General features: G+C 36.0%; 1 protein-coding gene across 1 annotated transcript in view; it reads right to left on the reverse strand.

Annotated features, from left to right (window-relative positions):
- Positions 1-23,316, reverse strand: part of PRKX (protein kinase cAMP-dependent X-linked catalytic subunit) — a 58,165-nt gene that overhangs the window by 20,494 nt on the left and 14,355 nt on the right. Inside the window, exons 2-3 of the mRNA XM_040055294.2 lie at positions 10,261-10,429; positions 5,883-6,146 (exon numbers count right to left, since the gene is read on the reverse strand). Of these exons, the coding sequence (XP_039911228.1) occupies positions 5,883-6,146; positions 10,261-10,429 (433 nt within the window). The remainder of the gene's footprint in view (positions 1-5,882; positions 6,147-10,260; positions 10,430-23,316) is intronic.

Raw genomic sequence — 23,316 nt, forward strand, 5'->3', positions numbered from 1 at the left:
TTTAAAGTCATATTTAGTCAGTTTTCTATGGTAAGGTCAAAATAAAACTGTCATACTGCTAACTAATTGAAGCTCAAATTCTATAAAGACATGAAACAAATTGAAGCTAGGTATTTACAAAGTTTAAAAAGACCAAATTACATTTGAAAAGAATAATATTCTGAAATAACTTCTTCCAGAAATGTGAATTTTTCTTTGTAAAAATACCCATGTAGAATTTGCCTGGCTTCACTCACTTGATTTAGGTTTAAATGTACACTTGAGAAAAAAATGTGCTCTCATTTTGAATAAATTACCCTTCCCCAGCAGCAAGTCAGAAGATGAAACTTTGGAAAGGAGCTCACCAATTCAAGAGAAATTGAAATCACAGCAGAGTAAGAAAGAAAACTGTACCACATTTTAAAAGGAGTTCTAGTAAAATATGACAAAGAATATAGTCACAAACGGTCACCACACATGACGCGCACCAAAAGAACCTCTTGAGTGTTTGTGAGAATTTTCTCCAATCAAGATGCTAACACACTCCTGGACAAATGCATTAAGATGAACAGCAATTACCTTTAGAAGTAATAACAATTCAACTTCTTTTTTTCTGAGAATGAAGGGAAGATGAAATGTTCCCACCCTACTCTGTTCTGACGTGGCCTCACCTTGAGGCCTGTGTGAAGTTTTGGGCACCACAATGTAAAAAAAGAAATTAAGCTACTAGGGAGTGTCCTAAGGAGGGCAACGAAGATGGTGAAGGGTCTGGAGGGGAAGCTTTACAAGGAGGGGCTGAGGGCACTTGCTCTGTTCAGACTGGAGAAGACTGAGGGGAGACCTCGTGGTCTTCAATACCCTCACATGGGGAAGCAGAGAGGCAGCCACTGATCTCTTCACCCTTGTGACCAGTGAGAGGACGCAAACATCATGAAGCTGAGTTGGGATGTTTAGGCTGGACATTGGGAAAAGGTTGGGAGCACTGAACAGGCTCCCCAGGGAAGTGATCACAGCACCAAGCCTGATGAGAAAGTTCAAAAAGTGCTCGGAAAATGCTCTCAGGTCCATGGTGTGACTCCTGGGGATAGCCTGGGCCAGGCCAGGAGTTGGATTTGATGATTCTGATGGGTCCCTTCCAACTCAAGATATTCTATGATTCTTCGAAATATTTTAAAGGGAGCTTTTGGGATAAATTTTCGGTTGGTTAGGGTTTTTTTAAGCCTTAGCCTTGATTCATAAAAATAGTTAAGATAAAGGAAGAGGAGCTGTACAGTCAGTTAAGGCTTTAAATGAAGAATAATGACTTGAATTTAAGTTTCAGTTTACTATGACAAAAGCCAAATTACTCCAGTTAAACTATCTTATTATTTTATATTTATATTTATATATATATTACGTCACTTTGCATACAACGTGCTTCAAGGTTCTTGAAACTACATTCCTAAGTGGAAAGAACACATGATTAATTTTTATCAGGATTTTATCTAAAAAATATAAACTCTTATCTTCCAAATCAAGCATACTGAATTTTTACATACAGTGCTGCTTTACACTGCTGCCATCTAGCAGCCACCTGTATCAGGACTATGGAATTAGGAATGACAGTAAAACTCTGTCATCTTTTAAAATGAAGTATTTCTCCCTCTCCCAAATTTAAAAGCTGTATCCATCATGTGACTCAATCATACTGATTTAGGCAGCTATGCCAATGAAGTATCTGACAGTTTTACTGTGGTTTTATTCAAGCAAAAGGGAAACTGAATTAAGGGCAGTGTAATTTCAAGTCTCCTAGTTGTACTAGGAAATCAAATTTATTATAACCACATTAACTACTTCCTTAATTTCAATCAAGAAATGTATGTTTGCTAACAACACAAAAACTTGAAAGAAGTTCATGTTCTTTTTTAAGATGTGTATTTGTGCCATAAGATCATGACTCGTGTCTCCTCTTTTGTTGGTCATGAAACAGACTATTTAGTATTTTGGAAAACACATCAAGAAGATGCTACAAAAAGATAATATTTTAAATTATGTCTTATCATTACAATTTTATGACTATTGCATATTCATCTGAAATTCCAGATAACTTTTTTGAAACAAATAATCTACTCTGGTTACAAAGGTAAGCTGCAAAATAATTTTGTGAAACTTTTGAAGAGTACTGTGTGAAGAAGCTCAGTCTCGATGGTTAATGTGTTCTAGCATTATAGAATAATGTGTTCTACCATTCAGCATCCATCTCTGTAGTACCTAACCAGCTTTTTGCACATAAACCAGATTAAAAATATTTGCTTTGGTATTCTAGCAGTTTCTCTGATATTTAACAAAGATTGCTTTGTATCCAGTTGACAAAAATTTGTTCTGCAAGACATTCTTGCTTGCTTCTACAGTGACAAAGGGAACACTTTGCAAACTAGACTTACTGTATCTAACACAGTCATTCTCTCTTCAATCCACTGCGTAGAACAGTCATGAGGCACATCCAGCTTAAGCAACAGTGCAGAACTATCCCTTAATCACTTCTCAAGTTTCTAGAAAGACTCACAGGTAAATTTCTTTTCTAGCAATGTAAACTGAATAAACTAAAATTAACAGTGAATAACATTCCAGGAAAATAAAAAGATCACTGAAGTCTTAATTTTACCTAAAATGTTTATAACTTTGAGTGAAATCTGTCCATTAAAAAAAACTATTAAATTCCATGCCGATTAATTTTGTGCTTCTCTGAAAGAACATGGGAATTATGTTCCCCCCCAAAAATCCCAAAAAACCCCAAACACCCAAACCAAAAAACACTCCCCCCACAAAAAAAAAAACAAAAAACCCCCAAAAACCTGCCAAAAAACAACAACCGAAAACCACATAGAAAAAGGAAATCAGATCAGAAAAAAAAAAAATCAATAAAAATACTATACCCAAAAAGTGGTATATGCTTTTCAGAAAGAGAAAGGTCTACAAATGTAACAGCTGAAAATTTCAAAGGAAAACCTTTTTACAGCCTTCAGGTAACACTAATTTATAAAAACCCCCTCCCCAACTTTCTTCTTGTCATTGCCCTTTTTTAAAAGTAGTGGCACATCTATTTTATATGAATGTACTTACAAGAAACTGAAAAGGTTATTAAGTCTTCAGTTAAGCAACATCAAGGTGGAAAAGAGAAGAAATAAACAGCAGCTGAGGCAAAGACACACTGTTTTGGAGAAAAATTTAGAATTTTTAAAGGTACACTGAGTGAAAAGGGAGGAACAAGGATAAACAGAAGGATATACCAACAAGGAACAGAAGGAGCAAAGAAAACCTCCTCTCTTTCTGCTGTCTCTAAAAAGAAAATATTAAGAGTCTAGCTCTTCAGAAACTGAACTAATAAGAAGGTACAGGTGCAGGCTGTGTTCCACACTGGGAACATGAGCTATGAACCAGACACTCTTTCTGAAGGGCACCTTAACTGTAGAGGGACATGGTGAATATTTCATCCCTTCATACATGGTTATGGGAAGAAAGGAAAATGTCTACAAAAAACCCTCAATCAGGCAGCTATAGAATTATTCACGTGAAGTATTATGTATCTAGAATGTGTGATTGTATCCAGAGTCTTCTGCAGCCAATGTTTTCATTTACATATTATATCTTCTTTATAGGAATGTCTTTGCTGATCCTCAGAGAAGGTTACCTCACGATGTTTGAAAAACATAAATACTTCAAGTCTTCTTTTTGCCATTCATGTATGTTACATATATGCACACATCTATACACTCAGTGACACCCATACACGTAAGATTCATCAGTACAGGTATTTTCCATGCATAAAAATGACAAAATATCTCCTATAATTCTGATCAAATAGGCTATGCCATAAAAGCACCTACTGGAGTGCACCACTGGATAAAGGGCTGATAACTGTGTATTTTTACAGTGACGAAACCAACATTGTGAAGATGACTTCAGCTAGTAGGGAGAATACTATGTAGTTTCAAAAAGAAAACAACAAAAACAGTAACACATAAACTAAACCAGATTTGCATAGGTGCTCTAACTGATGTTCTTGCTCATTCCAATTTTATGTTCTGTATTTAAGTTATCTGTTGTACGTTTGAAGGTAAATCACCTATAAATATGAAACTGCTATAATCTTCTATGACTCCACACAAACTGATCAATTTCACTGCTCCCCAGACAATACGGGAAATACAAACCAAATTAAAACCAGAAGTGATAACTAAGTTTGATTTGCTAAAATATATTTGAACAAATATATTTAGAGATTCATCTTTCAGGCTGAAAAATATACTCTGATGTGAACTACCACCTTATTTAATAATGGGTTACTTCTCTTGTGCCTTAAACCCACAGAAACACAAAGCAAGAATTACCACTAAGTGGCAGTATTTACATCTAAAGAGCAAGTCATAAGTATTTGTAAGAAAATGTCTTATAAAGAGATTTTTACATGACTTCCTGCAAAAAGTTATTTTGCTATAAAAACAAAGTATTAAAATGAAAGGCCAGCATTTGTAGGCCTTTTTGCTTGCCCAGTGGAAAGTGAATTCAGATACACAAAATTCCATGGTGTTAAAACAGATTTTCAGATCTTAAAGGTGAATAGAACTTTTGATTCTATTTTGTGATTTGATTTGTCTCATCTGACTGTTACTTCCATTAAGCAGCTTTCTCACATCCACTCTTGTTACAGGTAAGTAAAACTTCACAAAAGGAAGGCCTTGTAAAATCACAGTTCAGGCCTGTTACTTTGGCTAAGTAGAAAAGGACTGTGGGAAAGACACTCAACTGAACTAGAGGTAGAAAAACAAGCTCTAAATCCATTGTGCATTCACATAATGGTGTATGGTGGTTGGTTGAATTATGTTTGTTATGATTTAAAACTATGTCACTGATAACTGGATAACTGCTTAAAAAGGCCTGGTTTTTGCAATAGAGCGGCTCTCCTTTGCACGTGCCTGGGGACTCTGCATCACTACAGACCCTCACCCACACACACTCTTTTCAAGTAGAACTCTCACGCTTGGACCTGTTTGCTACAAAAGCAGCATCAAACAGGTTGATGACTGAAGAGGATGAGCACCTACGTAACACCTAACTCACCACTACGCTGCCTCAATCAGAACAATCAAAAAAGGGCTCCCTCAAGAGATGGCTCAAAGGTGTAACATCAAGCCTTGTCACACCACTCTTCTGATACATCAGGCTGGTTTTTACCTCCCTTTTCTTGAATCCCAATGCTCTTGCTTACTCTTAAAAACATGTATTATGGTCTTGGAGGAGTAGTCCAAACAAAGAAAACAAAAAAATCAGTGGGGGGGAGCCTCTGCATTATCAAAAAGTTTACATATGTAACTAAAGCTGACAGCAATATAGAGGCTGGATTTAAATAAATCAGATCTGCTGAAGCTGGCCTTATGGCTTCTGTCTAAATTTTTGCAGTTTCATTTTAGGCACAGGCTAGTGAATATGCTGTATCCAGTTATAAAATGTTATTCTCACACTTCAGAAACCTCCAAAAGGAAACTAGAATGAAACATGAGTTACAAAATATATAGCAAATCAGTATGTATGGAGAATTAATTTATGTATCTTAGCATATGCTTATATTACTTTCTTGAACTCCTTTTTACAACATGACTGCTGAAAACTTAAATATACAAAACTAGCTAGATAAAAATATTTTTCTGTCGCTGCTTATGTGTGACATTGCTCCAGGTTATACCAAAGGGGTAGTACTGCTTTCCATACAGCCATTTTAAGATGATAATTTCCTTCTGATTAAGAGATTTGACATGTGAGAACCACATGGAATGTTAAATCAAATGCTGACCACCTGAAATCAAATTTTGTTTTCTAACGGTTTAGCATGCAAAATGTAATTACCAGAACAAAACCCCACTTACCTGTCCACAAGTTTTTTTGCAAATCCAAAATCAGTAAGCTTGATATGTCCCTCCTTGTCTAGTAATATGTTTTCAGGTTTCAAGTCTCTGTAAACTATTTCTTTGGAGTGCAGGTATTCTATTGCACAAATAATTTCCGTTGAGTAAAACAGTCCTGTGCTGTTGTTGAAACGCCCCATGTTGCGCAGGTAACTAAAAAGTTCTCCTCCTGGCACATATTCCATTAACATATATAAAAAACGTTCATCATGGTTGGTCCAAAATCTGTAACAAAAATAGTTTTACTGAACAAAGAAATTATGTCTCTGATTTGCTCTACAAGTAAACGTCTGTAAAATGGCCTTGGCTGCCCCAACCATGTACATAACTAATTTCTGATTCCTTGTCTGCAAATATCAAACCTTCAAGAATCCAGGATTATGTAAGGCACTCAAGTAGCTAGCTTAACCTGCATTGTAAACCAGATAGATGTGGATAAGCACAGCACAGCGCAGGAAAAAAAAATTTAGATTCCGTTTCATTGTACAAAACAGGTCTCTTCTAAGCACCAAATAACTGACCTGATATAAAGATCAGACATTCTTTACTCACTTCCCATTTTATATTATCAAACATTACCAAAGTGATGGGGATAAGCAGAATCTGCTTTTGTAAAGACTTTCATGACAGTATGTTCAAAAACAGACATCAGAGAGTTGTCTTCCTCTCCTACGCCTTCTTCCCTGGAGATACACAATTCCAACAAAAGCATCAGATAACAATGCTTGCTCTCCTATGGCATCTTTCACAAAAGCAACAGAAAAGTAAAAATGACAGCAAAACTAGATTACTTTCTGTACCTCAGAATTAATCTAAGGATAGGTACCTTCCATTGCTCAGACTGCCATCTTTAATTTAAGAGGTATTTCTGTGGTAGTCAGAGTAACATAAAGAACATAAAAAAGAAAGTAAATAATTATATGTGGCTTCATTACAGAATACAGGAATCTTCTCTTCCACATTCCCCTGAGTTACGCTGTATTTCATTCTATCTTCATTAAACAACTCACCACACCCCTAAATGTAGCTCAACAGTTAAGAAGAAAACAAGTATCTTGAAGAACACTACCATTTAAAACAAAGAACTAATGCTAATTCCATACTAAAAGATAGAGAACACTGCATCCTTACCTACTTTATTGATACAGTGATACAAGAATAGAAGCTACTTCAGCTTCTAGGCAGTGCTTCAGCAGTATCACAAGCACTTTTGTGCTTAATCAGGGCATAGAGCCTTGGGAAAGATAAGCAGAACCACTGAGCTCCCTAAAACATGATTGACTTTTAGTCAGGAAGATTTTATTTTTGACAGCAGCACTGAGGCAACCAAGGAAATAAGACAATCAGACGTCAGCTACAGCTCTTCCATTCCCTCAGTAATGGAGAAAGCAGAGCCCAGGCTTGTCTTCTGCTTTCATGGAACTTCTTCACCATCACAGTCATCAACACCATTAATTGGCAATTGATGATGTTCACAGTATGTTTATTGACTACACAAAAACACTCTGAAAATGTATTCTAGGTAATTAGGAAAAGCTGTACCTACAATAAGCAATGAAAGAAGAGCAGGAGTGGGTGAAACAAAGCAAATCACATATTTATGGGAGAGGAAGAGCAAAATCTGACAATACAGAGGGGAAAAAAATGGAACAGCTACATCAATAAGCACAGGCTTTTTACTAGAATTAATTTCTTTGAAAACTGACTCTTAAAGGTTTATCTGTCCACAGAAAAATGGATACATTATTTGGTATACATGAAAAAGAGCAAAATTAAGAACTTCTGTAATTGCAATTCAGATCAGTTTAAATGGTAATTTAATACAAAAAGAAGAGAGAAAAACCACAGAAGCTGTGATTAGAATAACGTATGGTGTCATTAATTCTACAATTCAGCTTTACTACATAAACTTTAGATGTCATTGTGAACTACAACCTGGTTTAGCCTATACAACCACAAGACATAGTTGATTTTTATTAATTCTTCCTCTCTTCAGAAACATGTCAACATTACACCTCACTATGAAGAGCTGCACCACAGCGTGACACATTACTCAAACATGTCAGTAAAGGTTTCCTAGGAATCTCCAGTGATCAGTTGTTGCAAAAGCAACAAAGAAGCATTTAGAAAAAGCCTGTATTGAAAAAAATGTAGATGAGTAACTCCAGTGTCTATAGAAAAACTGTACCTCCCTACATTTAGAATAGATATTTCTCAAAAATAACAGGAAAAGGGGGAAAAAAAAAAAAAAAAAAAAAAAAAAAAAAAGAACCCTTTACATAGAGGAAGACATGTGGAATTTCCCAACACCAGAAATCAATTACATGCAGCATTACTTTATAATTTTCCATCATAAAATCTTGGAATATTATGCTGCATTGACATCTATTCCCTGTTTTGCAACCAAAGGGGAATACTATCAGTGTTAAAGATGGTGAAGCTAACTGAAAACATTAAAAAACCAGACCATGTAGAGAACACACTTTAAAGGCATTAAAGCTGAACTATATGTTTTTTTCCCATTTTTGTTAAACACCTCCAGTAAAACAACTAACTGAAAAAAACTCCACACATATATTGGGCAGGAGGTGGCTGAAATAACCTTTTAGTCGCCCAAAAAACTGCAGAAAATGTTATTTCTCATACAGTCTAGTGATAATCATCCACAAAGGCTTGTCTAACCTAAAGTACATAAATATTGTTGTGAACCTAAATTTTAACTACCTCATTTCAGCTACATTGCTTGGAGTCTCCTCTGCCAAGGGAAAAAGGCATCACATGGGCAATTACATGAGCATAGCTGATGTAACATCTCACTGGACATTTCAACAGAAAAAGCAGGGCCCTAGAAGACAGGCAGAATATTTGCCTTGCATACAAAGTGAACTGTTTGAATTGTATCTTTTGGTAACCTGAAAAATCTGGTATTTTGTAAATAAAGTGTGAATGAAATCGAGGAAAACTCCCCTGTTTGGATTTTGATGACTTCTGTATGAACATGAATCCTCCCAACCCTCTTTCTGACATCTCACTCAAATTTCTCTACTCCCACTATTCCTATACACAGACCGACCAAGATGGGGTTTGTTTGGGAGTTTGCTTGTTGGTTTTGGTAGGGTTTTCTTGTAAAGAATTTCCAGATGTACATAGATATTTATACAAAATCTTTTTCCCCATGTTCCATCCATACTTCAACCGGTCTAACCACATGTACTCAGCCTCTCCATCCTGCTGTCTTTAATGAATCTCAACGTCTACATATTCTAGAACTTGTCTTACTGATACTACGCCACATAGGATTTCTGAACAGTAGCTGGAAACTAATAGCATCATGAGGCTGGAAAAAGCCAATACCATACCAAGGGAAAAGCCTTCTCCTACAGGCCTCATTTCATCTTCTGACTGACTACCATGCTGTTGCCTTCTTTTCCCTCTGACACTTGCTTAAACCTGGCAGGAAGCTGCATTCTCTGCAGTTAGATTAACTAAGCCTAATTTTGTCTAATTTTATGTAAAACTGATCAAGGCAGGTAAATGGAAACAAATCTTGGTTAATAGCCAGCCATGTATCCATGCATGAGAAAATATAAATGGAAAAATAACTAAACCTCTGCTAATTGCAGGTTATCACATTAATAGATATGGACTCAGATACACAAGAAGCGCTGTAGTGCTGTGTACAGAAAAGTATGATACCCTCTCTCTTTAACAATGAGACCACTGGGATCATTAGTTACTTAAATTCCACTAAAAAAAAGCATTCTTCATGAACCGTGTTTAAATCATGCTTCTAAATAGGTTCCATCACTTAACAAGTACAGGAATACCAAAGTCCAAGAAGTGTTGCAGTTATTTAAACTCTTAAAAAAATTAAATTTTCAAAAGTATAGTTCACTTAAGTTTGTAAAAACTAGATATTTTAGTCTAGGAATATCTTTAGCTATTTACCAATATCTAGCACATACATGTAGAAATACTTTCCACCACCATTCTAACATCAAGAATAGTTCTAGAAGTCATTTTGAGGAGCCAATCCTAACAATTCTTCATTAGCATGTTCCCCTCACTTCACAAAATGTCTCTTCTACAATGTGAAAATGAGAGAAAACGCCTTATTATAAATTATTGTTTGAATGTTTAAATTATGCCTCTTTATGTAAAATTCTTGATTCTTCTAAAATACATACTTTATTCCAAAGTCTATTTTAATCTAGATTACATACAAGAAATTAAATGCTCAGTGTTGGTTAAGTACATTAGAACTTGCAATGAGACTCTGGAGTACATTTACTGCACTTTCTGTATGAGTGAAATGAATTTAAAAAATACAGCAACTTACAATCTGATCAAAAAAGGGTGGTTGACTTCTTTCAAGACAGACTTTTCATTGTGCACATGCTGCTCTTGCTTCAGTCGAATGACATCAGGAATGCTCATTACCTTAAGTGCAAAGTAACGTTTGGCCATTTTTTCCTTCACCAGATGAACACGTCCAAAGGTACCTGTGCCTGCAAAGTTGGAGCAGAAACATCAGCTTACTGTAAAAAGGGAAAAAGAACAAAGATAATTTGCTCAATTAAAACCTACAGGAACTCAAATTATTCAAGTGTGAGATTATAAACTTAAATGTGCGCAGAGAGGTGAAGCGATTCAGCTGGATAAGGAAGAAATGGGAAAAAAAATACATAAAATTTGCTAATTCTTCTAAAAAGTAATGATTTTTTTAAAAATTGCTTATAATGCACAGTGTTATATCACTTGGAAACAGTAGCTGTCTGGCACCCCTTTTTTCATAGTTAATGTATTCCTTTTCTGATTCACTCTAAAAAATGAAGTATAATAAAAACATTGACTTTTAAATAATGCATTAGGCATTTCTCTATTCAATAGTCATTAAAGTTCCTTTAAGTGTGTTGCACTCAACACAGTCATATATAACTGAACTGAGTATCTCTTTTTGTTTGAAATCAAAGTTAAAACTGGTACATTTAGTCAGACTGCTATTTGTTTTGCAGTACAGTGTTACACATTTGAAGACTAACACACATTTCAGCTTATTGGGTGGTTGCTTATTGTTTTTCTGCTCATTAAACAATGCCACGTAGGTTCCAGTACAACAGTAGACAAGATATTTTTAATCCCATTTTCAGACAGAAATATGTGCCACTTTAAAGGACACCTGGCATTCAAACCCAGCACCTAACTTGTGAAAGGTCGCTCTCTCCAGAAAAGTCAAAAGCTTCTACTTGGCTCACAATCATCCTCCTTCTTTGCACATACCCTAGGAAAGCAGCACACAGACCTGTTACAGCATTATTTACTGGTTTGTTTCCTGATTTCAGATTGTACTGATCAGTTATGATCAATTTAAAGCAATTTCCTAAGATGGGCAACAGGTACAAGGAAAGGAGTATGTATGTGAAAGGAAATACATTTTTGAGAGATAGGTAGAAGCAAGAAACTAACAAATAAACTTTGTGTATTCTCAGCTAAAAAAAATTATGTTATTTAATAGTTTTTCTTTCCAATCACTTAAAATGTTGTTTAAGACATAGCATTTACTAGACCCCAAAACACTCATCTTACAAACTAAAAACTACTCACTCCAGCAATCCAGTTTAATGGAATTTGCAGCTCCATTACCAATACGGCTTTCAAAGCCAGTTTTCAAGATAAAAGTTCTCACTACACAAATGTATCAAGGATTACCATTGTCCAAGCACAAAAGATTCTATCAAAGAAGTTTTACATTCCCACCTGTCCCCAGTTACAGTTCTTTAAGCATGAAAACTGTATACAGGTCTCAGAAAAAGCCTGCTGTTATAGCAAAGTAAACCATCAGGTAACCCTGGAAAATTTATCATGCAATTAAATCCTTTAACAATGTAGTCACATTACATGACTTTACCTGCAAACAACTTTATTTGCTCAGGGAGGGGCTTCTGCAGTAAAAAAACCCAAACAAATAAACAACAAAAAAAAAAGCCGAAAAGCTTCCAAGCAGAGACATCTATTCAAGCAACTTTAAATACTAACTCCTTACATCTACACTGCATGCACAGACAAAAACAAAACAAAACAAACAAAAAACCAAAACCTAAAACAAAACAAAAAACACCACCCTGTGTTATTTCTGAATTAGGAGCTGAAATTTAAATTCAGGGTAAAAACACTGTGAAGACTAATGATAGTCATACACCACACTGAAGCTAGAAACTATCTTTCATTTTGAGGCTTTCAAATGTGGACTCAGGGAAATTAACAATACTAACCCCATAAGCAAATGTGGGTTTACATGCATTTTGATACTTGTATGAACGAAGTGCTTCCACAGACATATCCAACAGGAAAGTCAGAAGTGAACACATATCTAATTGTTCCTAGATCTCTAGTGATTACAGGTTTCAGGACTTGTTCTACTTGTTTAAGAAAATTTTTGTTTCAAAATGCTTTACTTTTCCTTATGCTATTAGTTTATCTTTACAAACCACTAGTCAGAAATAACAGCAAAAATAATAGAAATCACAAGTTCCATCTATTTTCAAAGAAGAACCTGTCAGGGACTTATTTAGCAATAGTTCTAACTTTGGAAACACTGCCTCCTTAAAAACATCTCTGCCAGGAACAGCAAAGCCTGTTCCAGAATAGTGGCAAGGCCTTAATCTACAAAGCCTTTGGGAAAACCAGACGACCACACAGACAGGCATGAACAGAGAACCTCCCAAACCAGTTTTACTCTTGAACTGATCCCAGGCAGTCTATTTTCAAACATCTTTGGCACAGTTGCAAGCAACTATGAAAATCAAGACAATACAGGCCAAGAAGCCATCTAACACTTGTTTTCAGACATCTTCTCACATAGTATGTATCTTCTGCCCATCAACTCCTCTCAGAAAATCCATTAGGCCTGCATTAGCTGGCAGTACCCACACACCAACCACTCTTCCATGGGATTAACTCTTTTTTTGTTGTTGTTCTTTTTTATGCCTAGCCAGTCTTCAAATAATCAGATAAAGTTTGCATGTGTTAAATACTGTAATTCAAAATCTCACTTCAAACCTGCTCATACTTCTAGCCATTTCTGCTAGTCTTATAATGTTCTTCCTTGCAATTGATAGGGAGGAGGGAGAAACGGGATGGCAGTCAAGGTGGGAGGCTGCAACAAGATGTTATTGTGGTTGTTTAGCACAGTCAAGAAAATCTGTTATAAGAAAAGGTACTTGTGTTGTCACCAGATGGAAATTCTGCCCTTCAGATTCATAAAAAGAAAACTAAAAACCTGAAGCAGTAAGTGGCACTAGGCAAGATGAAGGCCCAGCTTCAGAAATTGGAGGGAAGGTTTTTGGAAGCAAACAAGGCAGTGTTATTAGCCTTCCATCAAAGCACCACTCCAGGTGAGGAGACACCTAACTCACGGAACAATTTCTGTTAATCCCTATGAAAGAACTGATCAACTTTTTCTCCTGATCACCTCAGAGCTCAGCTGTGTGAACCAACTACAGCTGACCTTTTGTGACAGATAAGTAAACATTCATTATGATTACCTTAAAACGGAAATATTCTGTACTTGCCTGTAAGAATGAAGGGAAATAGCGTTCACAGATTTGCACTTTAGTCTACTCACTTTTTCATTTCATATTTGGTTCAAACCAAGAGAACTTGAGGGACATTGTGCCATTCTGGATTAGTCCTTGGATCTACCAAGTACTATCCCACTGAAGGAAGACCAACGGCTTCATACACTCCCTACATACATATCCCTATTATAGTACATGTCACCAGAGTTTCAGAGTAAAACAAAGCACCTACACGGGAAGATCATACCTCAAGAAAACAGCTGTTCTTACAAAGTCTGAAGGCAGATTTGTAGCTTATTTGCACAGGCCCCTTCTCCCTGCTAAGGCATGTAAATGAAGTGAAGGTCTCTGACCACCAGTAACAACTGCACGAAGAGTGCCTGAGCTGTTTGCAACACAATTCAGGATTTTCAGGACTATATGGGCAAACAGAATGAAATATGCAAAATGCTAACCACTAATCCAGTATAATCTGTTTACAACAGAAACAATAAAATTCTTGGATCCTACTGCAAATTTTACGTGGTTGCAGAGCTTGAAGGAATGCCAGCCATCTTCTCATCGTTAGGTAACCTTCTCATGTTAAACACAAAGAGATGAGGCCGAAATCTGCAGAGGACCAACTTGGCCTACGTATCAAACGTAAGTAGGGTATTTTCAATCTTACAAAACAAGCTGGATTCCCTAATACCATGCAAAAACACCATAGCCAGTTTCCAGGATTTTGTTCTCTTTGAAGCCTGGCAGAAAAGAATAAAGAATGTGGGAACATTTCTGATGCAATTTCAGATACTTTTGATGCTAGGTAAGCCAATCCTGCAACTTGTGATCAGCCAAAACAATTGAGTGTGTAGTCATTTAGTGACTATTTTGCTATTGATGTAGATGACTAATTTAATGCTTAGATTGCCTCTTTATTTGCTCCCATTAATTAGACCCAGCTGTTTCAGCTTCCCATCGTTTTAATCCCCAGCTCTTTTCTTAAAACCAAGTTTGCCTTGCTCAGATAGATACCATCTGTTTTAATGACGAATAAACTAGGTCATAGGAGCTCTATGACCCCAAGGGCTGCTTTCTGAGTCCCAGAAGAGTTGGCCCTGCCTTCAACAGATGCCTACAAAAATCATCAGATGCATTCACTTTTATTTACAGTTAGAAGAAACATTTCCTACTGTGACACATTGATAGCCACAAGCACAACACACTTTATTCTGTTAAATATCAGAGATGAAGTAAGTGAATTGGATCACATTGCAAACTCACTACTGAATGTCAAATTTTGTCTGCCATCTAATTGTCTTATTTTGGGATGGAACTTCAACAGCCTAGACTAGAAAATGGGGGTTTTCAGTAGTTATTGACGAAGAAGTGGAAAAGTGGCACAGCAAAGGAAAACTAGCCTGCCCAAAGAGACGGGTAATCAGAAGACTAAAACTTGGGAGAAAGATTTAGGGAAAGCACAAGGCACAAGCAACTGCGGGCTTCTACAACAAAAGATGTGGTTGGCACATGAATAGGGCAACTCAAAATGGGGATGATGATTTTGGACATCCCAGTAGTGGAGTTTAGATTTTCATTAATGTGCAATATCATAGACCAATGTCACTGAAAATGCCAAATTCAGTGTTTTCACTCTTCTGCAAGCCAGCTGTGAATTGTTCACTGTAAATCTTAGATCACTGCTTTTACAGATCTGCATTACTCTAGAGGGTTCGGATCTAACACTGAAAAACATGTCAGAGAAGTAATGAAAGTCACAGGAGGTTTTATAGGATGCCTTTTTTTCTGTCTAGAACCGCACATCTCATACTATTGAAAAAACAAAAGAAATGTCTGATCACAATTTTTGCAAAGCTTTTTTGTATCCTTCAATATATACATTGAAATCAGAGACAGACTGATTAAGATCTTCACAGCATAGAAAACAGAGATGCGTGTGCAGTGTTCACCATGGGCAGCCTTGCCAGAGGAGCTTGCTTCTGTGATGCTTCTTATTCATCCGCTGTGCTATGATTCCATTTCCACCAAGAACTCCCCAAAGAGAAGAAATGTCTCTCTACTTAGCAATAATGTAAGATAGTATACAGCAAGAACTATACCCATCACATTCCAGGCAAGATCATTGGATTACCTGTTCCGCAAAAATTTTATTGGCACACCAGAGGTTTTCTCTCCTGTTTTGGATGATAGCCGCACCCTTGTCAAACCAATTGAAAGCTCAGTATCGTTAATTCTTTATCCCAGCTCAGTTGAACTTAAAAAGAAAGTAGCAATGCATGTTCAAAGTACAGCCTAGCTTCTGAGTCAAAGGGGATGCTGTAAAAAATTTCCAAAGGTCCCAAAGACCTGGCAATTTTTAGGTTCCTTCTTACTTGATAGACAAGGAACCTATAGCAGCACACGACTAAAACTACATTTAACCATTTGGAATTCAGTTCAGTCTCTTTTCAACTTCACACAAGATTCAGTATGCCAGAGAATACCAAGAAGTTATGTCAACAACTCTTGTTGTTGATCCACCCATTTAAATCTTATTGAACTACAATCCTTCAGAACTAAGGACATGGGAATCACCACGCTAATTAACACCCATCAGTCAAGTTCCCTGTTTTCCCATAGTTCAGATACATGTTTCTGATTTCCAGAAAGTGTCAATCAACTGAACATCAATAATGCAAGTTCTTCTGTATTTTCAGATTTTTGATTTTTTTTTTTTTGCTCACAAATTACTATCTCTCTACAAAAGTATTGGAACTATAAGGATGCCTTTAAGCAAAACAAGCTGATTTCTTCAAAGTTTCTTCTGTCTCTTTATTCTTTCTTTTTTAATTTACTTTGAAATACCAGGAACCAATAAATAAATGACACCAGAAAGTAACCAGATTGCTGGTTATGATAGCTATAAATCCTCTCAATTTCTAAACAGCTCTTAGAATACTGATTCTAAATGCAACTCCCTTCTCAAATTTTTTAATTTTTGACATCCATAATATTCAGAAAAATTCTCATAAAAATCAGTATTTCCTTACTTGGTTTTTCAATGGTATTTCTGCAACTCTTTCTGTCTTCCCCAACCCGCAACTTGTGATCCATTGATAAAAAGAAGATTAACAGATGGGTGGATGATAAAGCTTTCCCTCCATGTTGAAACCAGTACACTGCAAAATCATAATTGCTCCTACTTTTAACTATTTAAATATTACACCTGAAGTACAGTTAGATTATAACTTCAAAACTGTGATTTCTTATAAAAACAGCTGAAATGGAAACCTTTAAAAATGAACTTCTTTTTCACCTAGAAACTAAGTTTTACTTGCTGAACTAAATTAAGGAGGCCTGTTGAAACAGCTTATTTTAAATGATACCAAACACCTGCTAGAAGTGAAGCTGATCAATCTGTATTAAAATGATTTTTAAAAAATTTGGCCCATCATGTTTTAAAAGACAAGTGTAGTTAAACCAAGAATCAGGTACCTGTCTGGCTAGCAACATGTGCTAAGCTAAAACACTAGAAAGCATTAAACTCTTTCTTTCATCTGATGAGAATTTCAGGTAATTAAAGCATTATCAAAAAAGTGGCATATTTTAATAGCTGGAAAAACATCTGTAAATTGGAAATTATAGACGAAAGACACACTTTTTTTAAATTTAAAAAGTTAGAACATTCAAATCCTATTCACAGAATTGATTCTTTCAGGTAGGGACAAGTTAAAAGAAGCACATGGAGTACTTCGTGGAATGTAAATATTAATGGGAAGAATTTTTAGCCTATTGGTTTCTTTCCAAATAATTTCTCAAAAACAAAAAAGCCAGACATGCAAACTCCACACCTAGCCTTCTGTACATTAACTGATGCTTAAAATTCCCATCAGTGTCAAGTAATTCAGGACTCTCTCTAAATAAATATGTGTTCAAAGTGAATATTTTCTAATGGCATTAATTATCTTTAACTGTTTAAACCCATCATGAAACAGCTTTCTTAAAATGAAACCTAACATAAATGGACATTTAGGCCAAAAGTTGCTATATTTAATTCAAGTGCGTCACACTTCCACTTACCACAAACAAAATGAGATAGAAAATAACCCAGATTCCAGCAAGAAGAAGAAAAGCAAAAGAGTAAAGTACTATACCAGGTATCATAAAACCCCAAATTTCAGTCTACAAGATCTGTCTTACTTGTTTAAAAAAGTAATAAAAAGTGTTATGACAGAAACATTGTCCAATACAACCTAAAATGATGAATCTTGATCTCTCTTCAGATACTCCTGGATTTTTTGTCTGTGAATAGTGTGAGTTGTGAATATACAGCTCCTGCTTCTTGAGCTGGGATTAGTACTACACTCAGTATTCTAAATTGGATGTCCCAGAAGCAGTCTAAGCCAAAAGGCTTCTAATTTTCTATGAGGATGAATAACTTGCAGTTTACCTCTGGTAGTACATAAAGAATCAATTCCAGTAAATCATTAACATACCATTTTCCATTTATTCTGTTCACTTAATGAGAAGTGTTTCTCAATGATTCTTTTTCCCCTTCCAAAAAAGGTAAGTAGGAAAAAAACCCTAATCAGGGAGATCTTATATTGGGAAAAAAAACCAAACCAAACCAAAACAAACCCCCAAAAGTGCTCTAAGTTTCATTCTCATAATCAAATTTTTAACCAAGAGGACAGTAAAGCTCTCACTCATCATTTATCAGCACTTCTATCTTCACCTTCAGTTTCCCTGGTGACAGGAAGTATTTACAGAACTGTTTTGGCTGGTTCTTTACTAAAATGAAGAAATTTGGTTGGTTTTCCACCAAAAAAACCAGAACAAAACATGCAAAACATAATAAAACAACCAAACTAAAAAAATCACCCTATCACAGCAATAACAAGTTTCAGCAGACTGAAATCCTTTTCAGGTAACTTCAACTAAAAGAACCAGGCATTAAGGTCTTCAAAGTTTAGAAGAGCACCTCTGTAGAAGATACACAACTGTTCAGGTATATGAAATATTGTTCCAACATCTTCTGCTCTGTCAGCTGCTACACTTGAACTCAGGAGGTTGCATATGCTGTCATCAAACAATTATACACACAAAAGCTTTCCATCACACCCAAGAAAAAAGAAAACCTTGAAATAAAACTGGCCAGCCCAAAAACTACAAAACATGGCTCAAAACTCATGTTTTCATTTTGGAAAAATAAATAAATAAAAATAAGATTTCAATGACTAAGAAGCAAACACCAATGCAGTATTCCATAAAGGATTTAGAGGCAGTTAGTTCCAAAGTTAATGCTACAGAGTTTAATAAAAATCAAATCCATGCAACAGCACAGATCAAAACTTTAACAGAAGCCCCCTCTGAATTAGTTAAGTCTAAATAGGGGTACTTTGTAGGTATCTGATTAGTAACTTTTCAACCCAGAAATATGTCTCTCTACAGACTTGTACAATTTTACATAATCATCATCTTTTGGTATGTCCTGAAATTCAGCTTTTCCAAAACAGTTACTTGCTGTCAGTCAGTCCCATGTTAATGCAAAGAAAGCATGAGGCTTAATACCCTTGATAGTGTCCTTTTAAAAAGCAAACAGAAAAGTCTTGTGAAGTACAAAGGTTTATTATTGCTGATCCAATGTAATAAAAGCCACATTGTTTGTGGCCGATTTCCTCCTTCACAGCGCTGGACAGAAGCCTTTGAGGGACTAGTACCTCTTATAACACATTCCTTTCAATTACATTTCACTTCCATCTTCACTGAAAGCAGCGTTAAATCAGACACAGATCAAGAGGAGGTATTCCACATAGTGCACAAAAAGTGTAAATACTTTTCAAACAGTTTGTCTATATATTAATATGTACTTGAATGATTGTAAAGTATAAGACTGAAATTATGTTGGTTAGCGACTGGTTGAAGACAGGTAAGACTTCTACTTAAGACTTAATTTAAATGCACTCAGGACATTTTAGTTCTCTCACGTGTTTCAGGAAATGGGTAAAATAGGCAACTAATAGAAAACTGTTCCAGGATTATCTATTCCCTGCTATTTTCTGTGTTACCACACAATTAAACACACAAGGCCCTAGTCCAGAAACACACTTGAATACATACATACCAGCACAATTGAGAAAGCTGGAAAGGCCAGGTTGAAAACCTGATACACTAATGTTCAGAAAGCAAAATGAAATCAAAGTTCAGTGGCAGCCAATAGCTACTTTTCCTTTTTTTTTTTTCCAATCAAACTTTTCACTTTTTTTTTTTTTTAATTTTAAACTGATCTAGATCTAACTCAGGATATGGAAAAACAAGACAACCAAAACCTCTGGACATTCCCACTGAAGACAAAACCTGACCACTGAGAAGTAGTTAAAGACCTCAGGGCATCAGAAAGTTCAGTCTTCACATTATATCTTAAAACCTTAGAACTGGTACTTTTGAAAACTGGAGTAAAACTTCCACTTTCAAAGACAGATTACCACAAAGCACCACGTAGCTCATACCATCTTTTTCATGGTTGTACATTAAAAGACACAGTAAGTGCAAACTTTGAAAGAAATGTCATTATTCTTGTCCTGTTCCAATTTATAGTAGAAACTTACAAAAACTGTTTGTACGATACAAAAAACGAAAGTAGCAAAGTTGCAGGATAAGAGTATGCAAGCTGTTACTGTACCCCTAACACAAGGTGAGAGGCACAATTTCTCCCATCTTTTAGGCAAAGAATCAACAGTCTCCCCAAACACCCTGTGCCAGAATGTCTTCACTTACGATACAGCCTGACTTTGGACCAGCCAAGTGGAATCCCCTGCAAGTCAATACAGGAGAAAAAAAAGGCACTTCTGTATTCAGTAGAGTAGTTTTACACATCCAGTTTATGAACAGAGAAGTGCCTATTTCCCACTGTTGACTCTACACATATAGGTTCAATAGCTGTTTACAGTGGATAAATCTACATTCAGACAGAAGAGACCAACCCCAAAGTTGTGCATGACACTTATCATGACATAGAAACTACTGAAACAGAATATTCTAATCTGTGTAAGGAAGTACATACATTTGTGAGGTTTGAAAAAGAATTGTTGGCAACTCACTAAATTCTTCGTGCACCATGTCATGAAACCTATGCCAAATGATACCTATACTGCATTTTAATCTAGAGCACTGTTACCTAACTTACCCAGTGTCTTAAACGTTGTGTTAACAGTGTCAGTTCGTTCATCTAGCACATTTTTCAAAATACTGATATAATTTAACATTGCACACAAGAAAGGATACAAATAATCACAATTCAAACCACATTTGATTTGCAAACTTGAATTTCTATAGTCTGTAATTTTATATATGTTATTCAAGTTTATATAGCACAATAGTCTTAGAAGGTATTTAAAACATTACTCTCACACTATGCTAACAGAGAAAAATATTTCTGATATAACTATGACCTTTTTAAAAAAAATCTATTTAGTTTGATCTTTGTTTTTTGAGTCGATTGTAGTGAGTACTAGAGATTTTATTATAATATGCACAAATGACTCAAGCATTGTAACCATAGCAAAAGGAATGCCTTTCCAAAAGACACAAATAATTCCTTTGCATCCAAGAGTGACAAGCAGTAGCTGTTCCACTACAATCCTACATTCTATCTTCTGTAAATGAAATTTTACAAAACAAAATCAAACAAGCCCACAAGTATTTCCTCCTAAAACACTATCTCAATCTGGAACAAGCACTGCAAATATATTTATATTTGGTTAAAGGTTAATGCACTGAGAATTCATGAGTGCAACAAAATATTCCTCAAAGGGAAGGCTTTGTTTATATACAGAAGGCAGTATCAACTGATATTCCTAAGAGAGTACAGAATGACAACGCCTTAGGTATCTAGAATTTACTTCATGTGTTTCATTACCTTTCCAAATTTTCACATCGTATACCTTACAAAAATTAGTGTAACTGTGTACAAGATAAGGTGATGAAATCACCATTGTTTGGCACCAGAATGAATATCACCGTACTGTCCACATAAAGAGCTATTATCCAAGAAAGAGGAAGTAAGTCTAGAATATCCAAATAAAGTTGTATTTGATACAGAACTGGAACAAAAGCCCTAACACAAATATTAAGTTTCAAAATCCCAGTCTCCAAATTCCATTCTCAAATATCAATTAAACTTTTTTGAAAAAATCTTGATAGCGCCCAAGAATTACATTACAAATGGAATTAAAGACTGAAAATATCACTTGTATTAATACCTAATGTTACTGAAGACATGACAGTGGCAATTTAACATGTAAGTACTCCATCAGAAAAGGACCATGGCCTGAATTTTTCATGCGATTCAGGGTTGTATGGACCAGTCACTGTCTTCTCTCTACAATACAGGAAAATAAGGCTAAATTTAAATTCTGTTCTAACTTTGTATCAGCCAACTATGTGACTGAAATACAGAATGGATATAGTAGGTTTTTCTATTTTTACTATGCAGTTCCTTAATAGGAAAGAAAAGCAACTCTACCAATCTCCCACAGTTTCACCTTCCTCTGAGTTTTATGCACACATTTTCCTTTCCTTCTTGTATCAGGACTGGGATCCAATCTCTCTCCATTATTATGCCTCTCAATATCATGCCCAAGGAACACATCCAAATCAACAAGTATGATTTTAAATAAAATACTGTACATAATTGACATTATTTAAATGAACCAGATGAGGACATTTGAGAATTTATGAAAAAGTACACCGAAACAACCTACAAGTAAATTCTTTTCATGAAACAATCCTGATTTTCCAAATGACTCTTTAGAAACTAACTCTACAAGAAAAATCAAGCCAATACTAGAGTAAGTTTCAGAGGCTATGGCATATCTCATAACAGTATCATTAATTTTGCAACAGTAAGGACAGATTTTTTTTGGCTGGTAACCTGATGGCATTTCTGTGCTAACATCATCTGAGGTCCAACATTCATTTGGGGGGGGGAAAAAAAAAAGGTATTAAACACAATTTGCAAATTTCATACCTCTGAAAAGACAGGTGGAAAGATGCAATATGTCACGAACAGGCAAGGATAGACATTAACTCCCTACACAATACATTTTTTTTTCACGCAAAAGGAAAATTGACATACAAGATTATAGAATAAATCTCATTTGCAATGACTAGTTTCCCTGAAAAAATATATTTAAAGAGTAAATATATGTGTATATTAAATAATTTATCAGATTTGAAATTATTAACAAGAAATGCATGCTTGCAGCCCAGATCCTGAGCTGCATCACAAGCAGTGTGGGTGAGCAGGTCAAGGGAGTGGATTCTGCCCTTCTACTCTGCTCTGGTAAGAGCCCACTTGAGGAGTAAACCCAGGTCTGGGGCTCACAGCACAAGAAAGACACAGAGCTGTTAGAATGGCCCAAAGGAGGGACACAAAGGCCCTTAGAGGGCTGGAGTACCTCCCCTGCGAAGACAGGCCTAGAGAGCTGAGTTGCTCAGCCTGGAGAAAGCAAGGATCAGGGGAGACCTTGCTGAGGCTTTCTGGCAGTCAAAGCGGGCCTAAAAACTGGGGCAGATAGTGACAGGACAAGGGAGAATGGCTTCAAACTCAGAGAGGGTAGGTTTAAGCCAGATGTTAGCACAGATCCCTCAGGCTGCCCAGAGAAGCTCAGGACGCCTCATCCCTAGAAGTGTTTGAGGCCAGCTTGGATGGGGCTTTCAGCAACCTGGTGGAAGGTGTCCCTGCCCACAGCAGAGAGGTTGGAACTAGATGGTCTTTAAGGGCCCTGTCAATCATTCTCTGATTTTATGACTACTCAAATCTTGACAATAAAACAAAG

This window comes from Hirundo rustica, chromosome 2, assembly GCF_015227805.2.
Source record: "Hirundo rustica isolate bHirRus1 chromosome 2, bHirRus1.pri.v3, whole genome shotgun sequence".
Taxonomy (NCBI): Eukaryota; Metazoa; Chordata; class Aves; order Passeriformes; family Hirundinidae; genus Hirundo; species Hirundo rustica.